Consider the following 16,353-nt stretch of genomic DNA (forward strand, 5'->3'; position numbering starts at 1 on the left):
CATAAGTGGCTAAAACCATGAAAATGTACATAAACACAGCTCATTATTTTTAGAAGCCAAGAGTGACTAAATTGTGTTAGAAAGGACTACTACAAACTAGGCATACATCAAACCTGTGAACTTCCAGAGATATATGAAAACATCTACACTACTCTGAAGAACTTAACAATGTTTTGATAAGCCAAAAGGGCTATTAGGAATCAGTAATGGTAATTCTGATGCATGAATAAATAAGGAAATTAGATTCAACAATTATTATATTTTGACAATGTATTTATATTTTAAAATTATTGATGTTAAAACACACTTTTTGTATTAATCCAGATGGTATATGTCTATTTCCATATTTTGAGATATCTGCAATTTAGCTGCAATTAAATGTTTGGTTCCTATTGATCATATACATGTATACATACATATTTGTATACCTACAGTATATCACTATAATTTAGCAACAAGAACTGATTTTTTTAAATTAAGATGTTAAAAATCTGTTTTGTTTTTTAAGACAGTGACCTCAAGAGTATCATCTTTATGGCAAACACTGTCTGCATTTAGTAAATTTAAGTGAGGATCTGTATCACACATTTTAGAATCATTACTCAAGGCACTTTCAAACTGATTGAAAGCCCTGCTATCTCCGGTATTCCCCTTCATCCTGGAAGCTGGTTTTTCCTCATTCACAACTCCATTTTCAGCCAGAGATCCATCTGAAGACACAATTGAGGATTTAGATACCTCTTATTTTGACTTAAGTTCTTTGGATACTTCAGCATAACGAGGTTTGCTTTGCTCCCTGGCTTTTATAGCCTCTCTCACAGTACCTTCCACCTCTTCCAAAAGTTCTTGTCACTGGAGTGTAAGAACAACATTTTTAATTCTTCATTTGTTGCTTTCCAGTCTTTTCAAAGATTCATTCTACTCATTGGTATTTTCTTTATGGTTTTCATTGTATAGGTAGGGATGACATTTTGTTTTTCCCTTGGATAGTTTATGAACTTTACATTGAACAGCTACAGGAGAGGTAACAGCTTACTTGTCTTACAGAAATATGACATTGTATAAGTTAATTATTAGTTCAACCCATGACACTGATTCTCTATTATTAAATAATCACATTAAATGAAACGTGATTTTCAGGATTTTTTTTTCAGACAAATTGCTGATTTCATGTATGACTAAAGTTTTAGCAAAGCAAAGACTATTCCTTATTTTGTATTTTTTTAAACTATCAAGAAAGTTATAGTTAAGATACACCTTAAAATGTTGTGTCTTATATAGAAACCACCTTATGTATAGAAACCACCTTATATTACAGGGGATTTTTTTTTCTCAGATGTAATAAATACTTTTTTCACTTTGCACTCCTCTAATTTCTGCTACGAAGTTAAATAAAGATTGCCTCAAAAATGCTACACAACATTGTGGTCACTTCAGAATATACTGGATCTAAATCTTTATAGGGCCTTAAGATTTATTCTGCAAACTCTGGAACAGGGAATCTTAGCAGCTATAATTATTTATTATAGCTACTCTTGATATTGCTACAGAAGGGTGATAATACCATGCTTATATCAACACAGTAATGTCCATAAATTACCACATGAAGACAAGTCTTATGCAGTGCATAAAATGCGCTTGTGAAATACTTTTGTGGATAACAAATTTCATTTACTTACAGTTCTGTGCTTCTGAACAGCAGTTTAGAAAATGAGGCGTCAATCACAGAAAAGTTACTACCATGCTTATATCCAAACATTTTATGAGGGGAAGACTCCAAGGATGTGTTTTCTTGCTGGCTGTTGTATATTTGAGGATCAGAGGTCATTAAAAAGATGAGAGTGAAGCAGACTGACAGTGTTTGCCTGAATTATTTCCACTAGATGATGTTTTTTGCAAAGGATTAAGGGCCAGATCCAAAAACAAATTTAGATTCTTATCACAATGCCTAATTTCTATGTGCCTGTCCCTTCAAAGACAGATCAGAATCCCAAGCTTAGTGGCCCTTTTTATATGTTTGGGGGAATTTACTTACAAGTTGGTGATTGCGAGCCAAAGTCCTTTTACATGTGTAAAAAACAGCCTCCATGGAATATCAGGCGCTGGTATCTTTCTGTCTACTGACTGGATGTGCTGCTCACTCTCCACTATGCAAGGAAATTAGAGTGTATCTTGTAATTGGAAAGTCCTCACAGAAGTATCCACTGAGCTAGCAGTTTATTTGGTTGGCTTGCTAGACTTTCTAGTTTTGAAACAAATTTTGAAGATGACAGTCGAAGTACAAATAATTATACGCAGCTGCCATATTCTCCTCCAACTCTTATTTAGCTATCATGGATACCAGATACCAGACTTCTTAACACTTTCTCTGCAGAGGTGAAGTTCTTCTCAGCAGCATGAAAAATCGTAAATAAGGATCATAACAGCCTACAAACTGTACTCTGTTAGAGATGCAGAGAGGTAAAGTTGAGGTTTTTCAAGGGGAAATAAGTACCAACCGTCTGTGGTGGGCTGCCATCGACAGGGTGCAGATGGCAGCAAATCTTGAAGGAGTTCCCAGACCAGGAAAACAGACAGGCATTCTTCATCTGTCCAAACACATCTTGCCGTCACCGGTGCTCTCCAGGACTACTTTTGCTATTATCCTGATTTCACATGACAGAGATTATTATGACACTGATGAATTGACAGATTGGTCACGACCAAGGTTGCTGTCTAATCTAGTCTGATTACCCAAAGTCTCTCTAAACCTGAGACAAACAGGAAGGCATCTCAAGTCATACTTTCTGTCCTCAGACAGGTAGAGCGAATGATTTCCTCGGATATCTGCCTTTGTTTATCAACTATATGAAATACCCCTCTTAGGACCTTAGGGGAGATGCCAACCTTTCAGAAGTCTGATGAATCTAGGAAGGAAATCTCATATAAGGCATTATCATTTACTACTCAGTCAATGTGTGGTACAGAAAAAAAGCATACGTAGCGTGTATTGCTATTTCAGATGTCTCACAGGACGACCCCACAGTGTTGCTGACTGTCCCCTTGTGGGCCCAACCCATGAGCCTGAGGCTGGGGAGATGGAACCGAGGTTCAACGTGCCTTGCTAGGCCTGAACCCTACGGATAACCTCCATTTTGAGGTCAATATGTGTGTTTGCTGGGATTGTGCTCCCAAGAGCAGTGCCACATGCCATGGCAGGGTTTACACTGTGATCGGGAGGTGGTGGTGTCACCGTCCCTGGGGGTGTTTAAGGAAAGGTTGGATGCGATACTTAGGGACATGGTGCAGTGAGTGACATTGGTGGTAGGGGGGTGGTTGGACCAGATGATCTTGGAGGTCTTTTCCAACCCTAATGATTCTATGACCACGCTGGTGTTTTTATCCAGGAGATGGACACCGGTGGGTGTAAAATACCTCTCTCCCTCCCTCGAGGTTTTGAACAGTAATAAAAACATGAATGTGATGAATTGGTGAGGAAAATGCTGAGAACTTTTTTTTTTTTTTAAAGAAATTTCTACTCTAACCAATATAAAAACATGGGATATGAAGATCTGGTCAGGAAAATGCTGAGAACTTTATTTTTTTTAAAGACATTTTTACTTTTTCTTTTTTTTTAATTTTCCAGCTGTAAACACTTATGAAATTTTCTGCCGCGGGGAAGCGAGAACCGAACTCCTCCCTTCCTTTTTCCCCAGGTCGCCCTGACAGCGCCATCGGCCCCCAGCCGCCTCCCCCCCGGGAGGCGACACGAGACACCAGGCCCGGGGGCCGCTCTGACGGACGGGCCTTGCGCGGCGGCCTCGCCCCGCCTCCCGCCCGTCCCCGCGCGCCGCCCAGCCCTCGCGAGACCCGTTCTCCTCGCGACAGCGCCGCGCCGCCATCTTACCTGCTCGTTCGAGCGTTCCGCCTCGCTCTGCGGCTGAGGGGCGCGGGGGGGGCGGGCGCGGCGCGGTGCGTTTCGGGGCTCGTCGTGCCCGCCGGCCGCCTCCGAGGAAGAGGAGGAGGAGGAGGAGGAAGGGGAAGAAAAAGGGGAAGGGATTCGCGGGGCCGCCGGGCCGCGGTTGCCGGCGAAGCAGCGGAGAGCAACCGCCGCCGCTCGGCTGGTTCCGCCCCCTTCGTGGCGCTGGGCCTCGGGCCCCTGCCGAACCGGGAGAGGCGGCCTCAGGACCGGGTTCGGCCTCGGGGGGCGAGGGGGGAGGCGCGGCGGCAGCCGGGGTCCCGGCCGGTGGGACGGCACGGGCCCCGCCGCCGTCGTTGTTTGTCCGTGGTGGTGGTGCTGCTGCTGCCGGGGAGACGGGGGGCCCGGGCCGCTCTGGATGGTGGTTAAAATGATCATAGAAAACTTCGAGGCGCTGAAATCCTGGCTCAGCAAAACCTTGGAGCCCATGTGAGTAGCCGCGACCCTTACCCTCTCTCTCGCCCCCATCCTACCCCTCTCCCCCTCCCTCCCACCGCCTCAAATAAAATCCTCCTTTGGAAAAAAAACGGGGATCCTCAGGGGAGGGGAGAGCACCCCAGGAGGTGACCTCCTGCTGCCCCCCTTCCCCGCCGCCCCTTTTCCCTCTCCGTGGGGGCCTGGGGCTGTGCCGTGCCCCCGCTTCTCCCGGCACAGTCCTCGTCTGGGAGGTAGGTAGGACCGTCTTTTTCTTAAGGATGCAGCTTCTCCCCCTAGCGACCACGTTCATCGGCAGCGCCCGTGCTCGCTCCCTTTGTAGCCTGGAGTAAGCAGGAGGTAACGCGTGTGCAGCCCGCGCAGCTCCCCCCGGAGAGACCGGGGTAATGGCCACGGCCCGCCACCCTGTGCGGTGACCTTCTCTGAGAGGGCTCATGTCTTCTAGTATAGATATTTTGCGTTTTTGGGGTCTGCCCCCTAGCACTTCACCCATCGTTCATAGTCGTTTTGAGTATTTGGCACTCTGGTGTTTTCCTCCCTGTTGCATCAGTTCTGAAGAGCTCTTGGGAGTAGGAGCCCCAGAGAAAAATTTGCCTATTTGTGAGTACCTGCTGGGCCTCTGAACATAACATCCACGTGAGTAATTAGGACTCTGCTGCAAATAATCTGTGTAGTACACATCTTCCTTCTCTGGATGATGTTTTAATAGCATCAATACCTGAACTCAGTTTAAAAGGTTTCATTTTCTGGAAGTATAGTGTCTGTAGACATTTCAGATCAAAACATACTCTTGACTTACCATTACAAAACACAATTCTAACAGAGCTATGTTAAGTTTCTAGAGCTTGATTTGAGTCAGTAGAACTAGAGCTTGTAAGTTAATTCTGGTATTAAGTTTTCTTCTGAGATGCATGGCCCCTGTTGGTTTTACTCTGACAGTAATGAATGGAGGAGGGGGGATGGGGAAATTTGGTTTATGGCTTTCATAAACATGAGTTAAGTATATGTATGTACACATACAATTTGTATGGCTCATGTTGAAATAACTTGAATAAGGCTCAGGAACTAAAATTCTGGGGCACTTTTAGGAGAGCTTCACTTGGGCTTTTTGCAGGAAGGTGGTTCATTTTTCCATGAGACCTAATCCAAACAAAACTGAAATTGATGACTCTTGAGATTAATTCCAGTGGACTTTGAATTAGGCCTGCAATAAATTTCTCTGCGTGCATTTACACAAAACGCTTGACCCTTAAGACTGTGGTAAGATATATATTTTTTTTAATTTTTCTTGTGAAGAAGGTGAACTAATAATCTTCCTTTAGCCTAACTGTAAGGTGTTACTAAAACAAGAATGCATACTCTGTTCTGTGGTAATAGATCCAGCTGATCTATTACCATGATTAATCTTCAAATGCAGAATGTTCCCGATTAGTATCTGAACACTTTCTTGTAGGAATATTCTGTTAATGGTAATCAGCACTTTGATATCAATATTAAGAGCATGCTCTTTGAGAGGTTTGTAACAGGTAATATTTAACTTTGGAAAACCTCGTAGTTTCCAAAATATGTGCTGATAGTTTGAAATGTTGAATCTTGCTCGCTTACTTCTCAAGAAGCTGTTGGGGATTGATACGTTAGTCACAAACAATTCATGAGCATTGTCAAATTCTGTGAAATCTGAAACTGGAATTCCACTGTTGACATTTGCATTAGGGCTTCAGTTGACTTCAAAATCCCTTTCTTGAGTAAATGTGTCAGGTTATTTTAATTTTGCAGATCTATATCCAAATGCATTTAGTCTGCTTTTCTGCACTTGCATATTACATATCAGGAGCTGAAGTTTGTACTTGTTTATACATTTCCTATTCATAATCTTAAAAACTAGCAAAAATTTGTCAGATATTATTTAGTTAGAGGTCAGATTAGTTCCTCCATCTTCTCCCCAGGCTCTGTTCATTAGTGATGTATAGTTGTAATTTCTTATCCTGGTAACAAGCCCAGGTAGGTTGTTTGATGTTCCTCTGTCTAAATATTGATCTGCTGTCTGGTAGTAACAGCAGTTAGAGTGAAATCGTGTTTTTCAGGTTTTGAGATCAGTTTTTCAGGCACCAACGTTTTTCTCTTAAATGTAATGTGTGAGCAGTTCAAGTGTGGTTCTCATGCTGGAAAATATGTTGTGGGGTAGGGAATTGCTGACCTGGAGGATGTTGAGTTCTCTAAATTTTTAATTCTGGGAGGAAAAAAGCCGGCAGGAACTGATAAACTCAACTGTCACTCGGTTTTGTGCAGTGTCCTATATAATTGCATTATCCCATTAAACCCTGGATTTAGCGGAGAAGTATTGTCTTTTCCTACCAGTCAAATACTCTTGGAGATTCTTCTGATCTCAGGTATCTGAAATGTATACCTACAGTCATAGCTTCTGGCCATATGAAAATTTTAGTATGCAGTTACTTCTCTGGAAGTGTTAGTTCTGTACTAGTACAATGAGGCCCTAAGTGCTGGGCACCTGGTGGTGTTACCGTAGTTTGAAAATATTTTTTTTTTCCTTTTAATGAAACAAAAATGACAAATGTTTTCATCTTGTGGCTCTTTCAGAAACCTTTAGCTGCAAGATAGGCAGCTGGATTTCCTAACTACACTAAGAAATATATCACCATATTAGATCTTTTGGAGCTGTTTTCTTGGTGGTTGCAAGGGGAGAAATCTTCTTAAGAAGAAAATAAATTTTATAGACACCTTTGTATAGGTTTATATTTGCGTGGTAGATATCTAGGCTAGGTAATTATTATTTTCCAAGTTGCCCATTTCAAAGTATCTAGCAGTTTTTGATCAAGATGTAAAACTTGTCCCAAAGGCTGTAACATGTATGTTTCTGAAATATGTATTTCAGAACTAGAAAATGTCAATATCCATGATGGTTGTTTCCTTTTATCAGAAAGTTTTACCTTTTAAACTTTTTACAACGAATTAGCAGGAATGTCAGCTTTTAAATATAATGAAACCAGCGTTGTATATGTTTGTATAGGCTGGGCCTTTTTTAGTTGTTGGCTTACTCTCATATGAGGCCTTTGGTGAATACTGTTATAAACAAGAAAGTTTGGAAGAGGGGGATGACAGAGGGTTTAGTTTTGGGAATTTTTTTGTTCATGCTTCTCTCTCTCTGTTAAACTTTCTGGACTTCTCTAATGTCTCCATCATAGCCTCGGTGACCTTCCATACAAACACTCTTGACAGTTTGGTTGTGTTGCAGTAAGGCAGAAACTGCAAGTGCTGTTGTGCTCGACTTGAGGGGTGGTAGTTCTCCAGTAACTTTCTACAGTTCTCCAAAGCAGAGGCTGCTTTTGTCGTTTGGGGAATACCTCTTTGAAAAGCTGACTTTGGTTCTCAGAGAATCATAAAATGTGCACGCAGCTATTATAGATACACATATATGAATGTAGTACCAGTGTAAACAAAGTACCAGAAGTACTTCTGTGTGGTGGCTGCTAAGCGATTGACTGGAGCTATCTAGTATGCTTCGCTAAGGCCAGCTCTGTAAAGAAGGTACTTGTGTCAACAATTGTCTTTGTTTCTTGCAGGTTGTGGTATGCTTAAGTTTCTGTTGTTATATAACTACTTCTTGTCCATGGTATGGCTCCTGTAGAGTGTTTGAAAGTAATTGTAAACTTGGAATATAACCTCATGCCTGTCACCTCTAATTTCTGTACTAGCAAAGTCTTCGCTGAGCCGTATCTATTGTGATGGATTCCTTTTCTGCAAGTGCATTCCAGATCCTATGTAAACTGTGTATATATGCTTGCTTGGATGACAGGATCTGGCTTGGCAGAGTTCTAAGTAGGCAGGTCTTTTTCATTTTTTTCTTTAATTAGAGTGTGAAAAAAAAATTCTGTCCAAATGCTGCACTCTGTTTTGCCTTATAAGACATGGTAACATTCTCCCCCTTGCCCTAATTCTTCACAATGAAAAATTTTCTTATTTTTAATTACTTTGTGTAAAATACATTTAATTAAAATCTTTTGCTGGCCCATTGTGTTTTACTTAAAAGTTGATTAAGGTTCCCATATCTATTTTTTGTCTTTATTATATTCACATTTGAGGTCTGCTCAGTTACAAAGTCAGACTTGAAAGAAAGATGGAAAAAAATGTAAAACAATGTTTATGCAGTATTTAAGCATACCTCATTTGAATTGGAAGGTTTTTTTGCATCATTTAATTCTATAAATGATCATTGCATTGTAACTACTTTAACAGAGGGAATAAAATCCAAATTGTTAAAGAATAGTTTATTTGTTACTGGAATATTTTATGGGAAACAAGCTGGTATTCAGCTGTGCCTTCGCTATTCTGTTTGTTTGCCATGTTTTTCAACCTTTCTCTGTTAGATCTTTGTATTTTTTGTGTGTTTGGATCTTTGCTTAATTATTAATTGGCTACTGGTTAGTTCTCTTCACCCACTAACTTAAGAAAAGTGGTGAGTAAAGGAGGTTGAACAGTGGTATAAGGAATAAATACAGTGATAACCCAAGACACTGAAAGAAGACAAAATGAAAAACCTCGGTGTTCCTTTCCTTGTACATGTTGCTTACCATCCATCTGGTAATACTCATCAGCCTATCAGGACGTTTCACTTTAATTTCCAAAGAAACTTCCTAAGAAGTTCAAAAGCAGTGTATATCTTCATTTAACTTCCTCTATTAACGCCTTAAAGTATTTATTAACACTTTACATTAAAGTATTTATAACTGTTATAAGTCACAAATACACAGCATTGTTGTAGCACTTTCACTGCTGGCGAAGTTATTCTAATGCATCCATTTAAACTCTCATTGGCTTCCCTGGCTCATGGAGAGCTGCCGTATTTGGAGCTGAACCTTCCTAACCTCCGGTGCTGATGGGGTTATGCTTATTTGGAAAGGTACTGTGATAGAATGACAATATTGGTATTACAGGAAGGAGTAGTTGAAATTAAAAGATAAAAGATGGGAAAACTATTCTTGTTATATCGAACCTTTCTTATTCTTACTCATCACCAGCAAAATAGAACCCCTTGGCTGCCTTGCAGGCCCTGGAGATACAGCAGTGATTTTTGCTTTCCACATTGAACACGTGTTGGATGACCAGCAAGCTGGTGGCTGTTCTGCCTCTTGAAAGCTGTTTTGAATCCTGAGGTGGCTTTTTAAGCTGTTGGTTGCAGGTTGCACCTGTATGAACTTGTAAGATTAGGGTATCGTAACTTCAAAGTGTTGTAATGACATCAGTAACTTGTGTTAGAGCATCGGAGTCTGTTGCATTCCTTAAGTATATCTACACTTGTAAAGAGTTACTGAAAGTGAGCATTACAAGAGTTGACCTTCCCATCTATAGTACTGTCTCAAGATAAAATTCAGACCTTGCTGAATGAGTCTGTCATTCATTTTAATTTTTGAGCGCTGCAGCTTTCCACAGATTGTGGAATATAGTATCTTAAGTAGTAGCAACACAACCAAATGGTACAGCTGCCTGTGTTAGACTTGCTACTTTGTCCAGTGAGCAGCATACTAATTTTTCTGCACACACTCAGCCCTGTAAATACAAAACATGTCTCTCAGCCCTCAAACATAGCCATGCCCGCTTTGGTTAATGTCAAGGACTGAACAGTATCCTAGAGGAGTATAAATATTAATCTTCAGGCAACAAAACTAGACCATGGAGTTTAGGTTGTGAATTCTGAGGATCAGAGTGAGACAAATAACATGCAGCTACATGTACTTTTCTTTACAGAAAGACCATTCACTGCCTGGAGGATTTCAGGCATGCTTTTGTGGTTGCAATTTGTTGTGGTAGTTTAAATTTGTTAAGAAACTAGTTTCAGGACTTGCAGTATCTTTTTGTACATTCATTTTTGTACATTAACTTAAAGGTACAGTCATTTAAAAAAGAATCTAACAAAAAAAATCATATAGTTTCTTTTACCTCTTAAAAAAGAAGTTGGGTGTGCACAAGCCATCTCCAAAGTTAACTTAGTTAACTTCAGATTGAGGTTCTTGGCATTAGATTGAAGGAAAGCAATGAAAAAGATTGGAAATGACTGACCAGCATTTGGATTACAAGGAGGCTTGATAGAAGTTTCTGTTCTGTCCTTGTTCCTCTCCCTCCACCAACCATTTTTTTCCCTCCAAGTTGAGTAACAATTCATTGTGTGAAAACTGTCAGTTTACAATTGGACAGTTTCAGTTTGGGATTTCTTTTTCCCTTCCCCCCCCCGACAGTAAAATGGTTAAGTGCCCTATAGTTCAACACTTCCTAGGTATGTTTCCCTTTAGGAGTTTGCATGGAAGGACCAAGTATTGTCACCAGAGGGTAGACACTGAAATACTAAACTTCCCTTCATAGGAAAGGTGTGAAAAGCTGCCAAAAATTCACTTTCTATGCAATGATTAATCTGTTGTCCATTAACTGTAAAATGTAAACCAGTTTGTTTTGCCATGCTTGTTAGATTTTTTTAACAAAATAAACGATTTTTCTCTTACTAAAATGATTTCTAAAGTGTTTACTGCAGCATGGTAGTACCAGGTCTGCACCAAATTTTGTGGCTATTACATCCAGAGAAAAAATCAGAAATTATTACACCTTTGAAGTTGCATCTCAGACTGGCTTCGTGGTTTATTGAGAACTGACTTAAATGATGAATTGCAACATGAAGAACTTTATAGCGCTGCAAATGTGTTGTGTCCATCTGTAGTACCCCCCGAGAGGAAAATGTCTGATTTTTAGATACTTCAGACCTTTCCTCAAGCTAATTGCTTTCTATTTTAAAAGGCTTCAGCTTGGTATATACATAGGATACCAAGAATATGCATCTCTACTTCCTCTGTGCTTTGTCAGGTTGGAAGACATCTGTTATGTTAAAGGTTAAAGTAATTGGGAGTGATGTCCAATGCATCGTTATAAGTCCAGTCTTGTTCAGGGCCCTGAACTATCACGATCACAGATTCACAAATAACGTAGCACACCCTCAGTCTAGTCAGCGTTCCACGGCCACACTTACAGAGTTTGGTCGTGTTCAATGAGACCTACCATGGCTAGATTAATGACTAGTGCAGTTTATTAAAGCAGCAGGTACATACACAGGTTCTTTGGATTGCCAGTGATAAATTCACTGTCTGCAAAGCACATGCAAATACCAAGAGTATGAATAACACTGCCTGGCTACAAATGCGTTAAAAGATGTAAAGCGACTCTATAGAGATTTCTAAGTTTCCTGGGGGCAGTTGGCATAACCAAGTGTTTGAATCTTACCCAAAGGTGCCCTAATGAGGGGAGGGCTCAGCCTGTCAACTGATCCCAGAAATCAGAAGGTGTCTTCCCTTACACGATGGTATCTTCTCTAACACCCTTTCTCCCTTAACCTAATTTATATAGTTTTCTGTCTTTTAGGTGGAGCTTGAGTGACTCTAGTTATACATACCTTAGGCCCGAAATTTTCTCACTTTGCTTTTAAAGGTATAGACAGAAAAATTTAAAACACAATCCCAGTGAGGTGTGGTTAGACCTTGGAGGCGAGTAGCCTTTGGGATGGAGGTGTGTTTTGGTATTACAATATTATAATGAGAAATTCACCAAAAGGATAGCATTTTGTCAAAAACATCACAGGCCGTTGGCCCAGCAAATATGCAGCTTGTTGGTTCCGATGTAGCTTCAAGTTCCCATTTTATCACAGAGCCTGGCTGCGGTGTCTCCACTCTGCTCCACCCTCCATACAGTTCCTCTTAGAGTCAGCACACCAAATTCTTCTAGTGTGGCCAACACCTAAGAATGGAGGCCTAGGGAATGTTTAGGTAGTGCAGCTACACCCCACTCTGCATCTTCACTGTTGTACCTTTCCTTTAAAATGTGAATATCAGTTTAATTTCTAAATCAACTCTGGTAATAATTCCACAACGTTATATGGGGAAATCAGATTGTAGTAGGACAGGTAACATTAATAAGATATTTAAATATGTGAAATATTCATATATGCTCTCATCAACCTCATAACTATCATTTTTTTATTCTTGACTCTTTTACCACTTTTCAGTTCCTTGCAATTTTTTCTTCTCTTTTTTTAAGAATTTATCACTTGTGTGGTGTTTTTTGTTGTTGGTTTTGTTTTCCCTTCAGTTTGATGAAAGAACTGTAACAGGAGTCCTAGTGGCCTTATGTACAGTATTTGGGATCTCTCTCTTGATGGAGAATTCAGGGCCCTGTCGGGGAGACATACCTGAAGTTCTCAATTGATACTTAGGTACTGAGCCCAACAGAGACTTTCAGATCTGTCTTCCTCTTATATTTAAAATACTCAAACTCCTATATTTAAAATACTCAAACAGAATGTTGTATCTTTCAGTATTTGCTGATCCTTTAAATACCTTCATAGGCACTAACCTGATAAAATGTATCCTTAGCATACTGTTGTCAAAGTTTGTGTTTGTTCACTCTTAAAACTTGGAAGATACTTACTGTATTTCCATGCAATGTCTTAGAAAATGATTCTTATGCAATATTTATGTACAAAGGTATTTTGCTGGTTTAGCTTATCTGCCTTGTTGAATTGCTTTTAGCTATTTTGCCAAAGTCTTTTCAAGTCAGTATAAGCTTTGCTGTTGGTAAGAGGTTTTGTGTGTACAGCTACACCAGTGAAACTTCTTGGCAAACAACTTCCATATGTATTTCACATCCACTGAATTTTTAGATTAATTTGATTTGATGCTTGTAATTGAATGTGTTTATGAAAATTAAAGTGGGTTCTCAGAACGTATTTAGTATTTTATATCTTAAAATATGTAAATCTGAATACTGGAAACTGGCTGGTTGAATGGTGCTTAAAGAATTGCAAAGTATTAACATTTACTTTGAAATTAAAAATAATTTAGAAGAGGAAAAAGACTGTACAGAGAAGTGAGTCCTCTTCAACCAAGTTACTTGTACATCCTCAAACATTCATTACTTACATCTTTTTATGGCTTAAAAATGCTTTTACATCTTCAGTATTCCTTTTCTGCTTTTTCTTTATTTGAAATGGTGAATTGAAATAATCTCTGCAAAAGCAGATGAGATTGGAAGCAATGGATTTTCAAAGAGGGATTTTGAATTTTTCCTTGAGTTTTGTTGTAGTTACGAGCTCTTGCTCCTGCAGTTAAGCAGAGTATTTGATTGGCCATTACTTTCCTTTTTGAAGCTTTTCTCCAGTGGTTAGCAATTAGAGGTATCCAGATCATTCCCTGAAGAACATGTAGAGCTCTAGCAAGAGTATTCTTCCATCTCTACCTGTATGTTATATAGTGTTTATTAAAGCAGGATTTCCAGAGTAATTTCCCTTGTCTAGCATAGAGCAGTAGAGACAGCATTTTTGACTAATATAGTACAAACCCTGTAAAGAAAGCAATACTAGAAGTAAAAACATTTAGCATTTCTGGTTAAGATCATATATCTAGTAAGTGGGCGAAAGAAAATGTGCTGTGGTGTTTAATTGTAGCAGGCATTGGGATGTTCTTCTACAGTGAAAATCGGTTCAGATGATTATACCAACTGGTTTTTGCTTGCTTGATTAAAAAAAAAATAGAAATTTATGTGATCATCGAGGCATGTAGCACCGCCCTACAAAAACTTGAAGGAATGTAGATAGAGGATTTGAAGTTGAGAAATGTTATTTTATGCATATAAATGCATTTTGATGTTTTTTTCTAGTAACCAAATTTTAGCATAAGAATGAATTTAAATCTAAACTCAAAAATACTTTTAATGCACATATTTAATTTCTGTTTAGGTCTGTGGTGTGTGCATCATATTCAGGTTAAGCTAAGGATTCAAACCTATATCTAACCATTGAAAATATATATTATTCAGTGAATGCTATAATTGAAATATAAATTTATTTTGAATTCTGAAATGGTGCTTAAGCTATTTGAAATGCATAGGTGGTAGCCTCATTTTTCTAATTTTTCTAGATAGTCAATTACGTTCCTCACACTATTGATCTTTTTAATCTGCAAGAAGACAATATGCTATATACAGTGTGAAGAATCCTTGTGCTACAGTGTATTTTGCTGTTGTCTCAGCGTGGGGGCCTTTCCTGTTTTCTTCAAAGTGACACCACTTAATAAAACATTGTCAACTATAAGAGTATAAAATACAAGTCAGGCTTACAAAATGTGATAAAGCTAGCTCAAAATGCATGAAACATCCATGCGTGCACAGCAGATGTACTGCAACTATATTGCCTACTATTCACACGCAAAGAGGCTAATATTCTTTAAGAATATAGTGTTGAACTAGAGAACGTAAGAACTTGGGTACCAGCAAGCCCCCTGTCATCAAACTCAGTAGATTCTGACTGAAGTAAGTGGAGGATGGAGAATTTATACACAATATGTCAGAATTCTCTCAGAGTGAAAAAATAGATGTGAAGCAACCCTCCCCCAAACAAAAACATGAAAGGTAACATCCAGAACTCGAATAGCTGTAAAGAGCAGAAAATGTCAGACTGACCTCCTGGATTCACAGTTTGGTAAATTTAAACATCTTTTGTAATGCAATGAGGCCTCTTGTTGCTCTCTTCTGCCACTTATGTTGCTAGCAGTTTGATTTTTCCATCATCTTAAGAAAGCAACATTGTACAAGACTCCCAAAACCAGTGGAAGATCATACTATGAACTCATTAAATATATCTAAATGCTAATACAGAAACAAGCATGGTCTTCACGACAATGTGGAGAAAACCAATCATTTTTTTTTAAGCTTTGAACAGTCATAGAAGAAGTGGCTTCTGTTTCAAGTCCATACATCAAGAAGTCAGCTTCTCAGCATAAAGATCATTTGCAGTTTTATATTAAAAGTGGAAAAAAATCACAAAATCTCATTCTGTTAGTCGACAAAAACGTTTTTGCCATCTCAACTGCACAATACATTATAGTCATTGTCACTTAATGGGCATCAATTTGAAATAATTCCTCTGTGTTAGTATTTCTTAAAAAAATAAAATGCGTCAAGTAGCCAAAATAAGTAGTTTTAACTTGAAAGCGTGTAAGTTCTTTCTGCTGTGTATTGGGGAATTTCTGCAATTACATATTGTATAGTGATAATAGAGTTCAGTAAATTTGTTTTGCATCTTTGGTGTGTGGTAATATCACATATGGAATGATAAATGCAAAGACAGTGCCACAGGAGAATGTGATTCTGTCTTTTTGAAATGAAAAGCACATTCATGTACGTTTTTATTGAGGATGTTTTCTTGGAGTTGAGTGGATGGAATGAAATTCTGAGATCGTTGTTGGGTAGATAATAGCCTTGGAGGGTAGGGGAGAAAAGCACTAATTGTTACTTTTAAACTGCTGTGTGCCATGTTTTAAACTTTTTGGAATCTAGATGGCTTTCCAGACAAGGTTTTATATTTTCTGCTCTGCTTATGAGAGGAAAATAAATTTAAAGTAAATTTAATATTTAATATCTTATAGTTGCTACTGTAGTAGCTGGAGAATTAAATAAAATAAACTGCAGTAGCTAACATTAGACATCCGTGGGTTTTTACTTTCTAGACCATTTTTTTTTTTCCACTAAATAATTTTGGGTGCATTCGTGTGTCATCTAAATGAGTTGTAGCAGATTTTTAACTGATATCTGACTTTGTATTACTGTATAAAAACAAATCTGGGGAAATTGAAAATAATAATAAAAAAAAAAGATTGTAGTGTTTTATCTGATTTTTGTGAAGTATAGAAAGGAGGAGAAGAAGAAATTTATGGATTGTCATGTGAAAATTGTCCCTTCCTCCCAAAATTGTTTTCCTTTCGTGACTGTTGATATGCAGTATGAAAATGGCACAGTAATTTTCTGAGGCATGATTCAGCTTTAAACTGGGAGAAGAATGCATAGCTTCTGTGGTGACATTAGAGTCAGATTAAGGAACAATTGAATATTAATTTTGCAAATTCAGCCATTCG

General features: G+C 38.8%; 1 protein-coding gene across 4 annotated transcripts in view; it reads left to right on the forward strand.

The window, feature by feature from the left end:
- The first annotated feature begins 3,866 nt into the window (after nucleotides 1–3,866).
- The window catches only part of RBM26 (RNA binding motif protein 26), a 52,417-nt gene continuing 39,930 nt past the window's right edge, over nucleotides 3,867–16,353 (forward strand). For 2 of the 4 annotated variants that reach the window (XM_040539138.1, XM_040539145.1), the window contains exon 1: nucleotides 3,867–4,387. In XM_040539138.1, the coding sequence (XP_040395072.1) occupies nucleotides 4,317–4,387 (71 nt within the window). In that variant the 5' untranslated portion in view covers nucleotides 3,867–4,316. The remainder of the gene's footprint in view (nucleotides 4,388–16,353) is intronic. The other 2 variants (XM_040539156.1, XM_040539162.1) reach the window with 1 other exon arrangement.

Source organism: Cygnus olor, chromosome 1 (genome assembly GCF_009769625.2).
Source record: "Cygnus olor isolate bCygOlo1 chromosome 1, bCygOlo1.pri.v2, whole genome shotgun sequence".
Lineage (NCBI taxonomy): Eukaryota > Metazoa > Chordata > Aves > Anseriformes > Anatidae > Cygnus > Cygnus olor.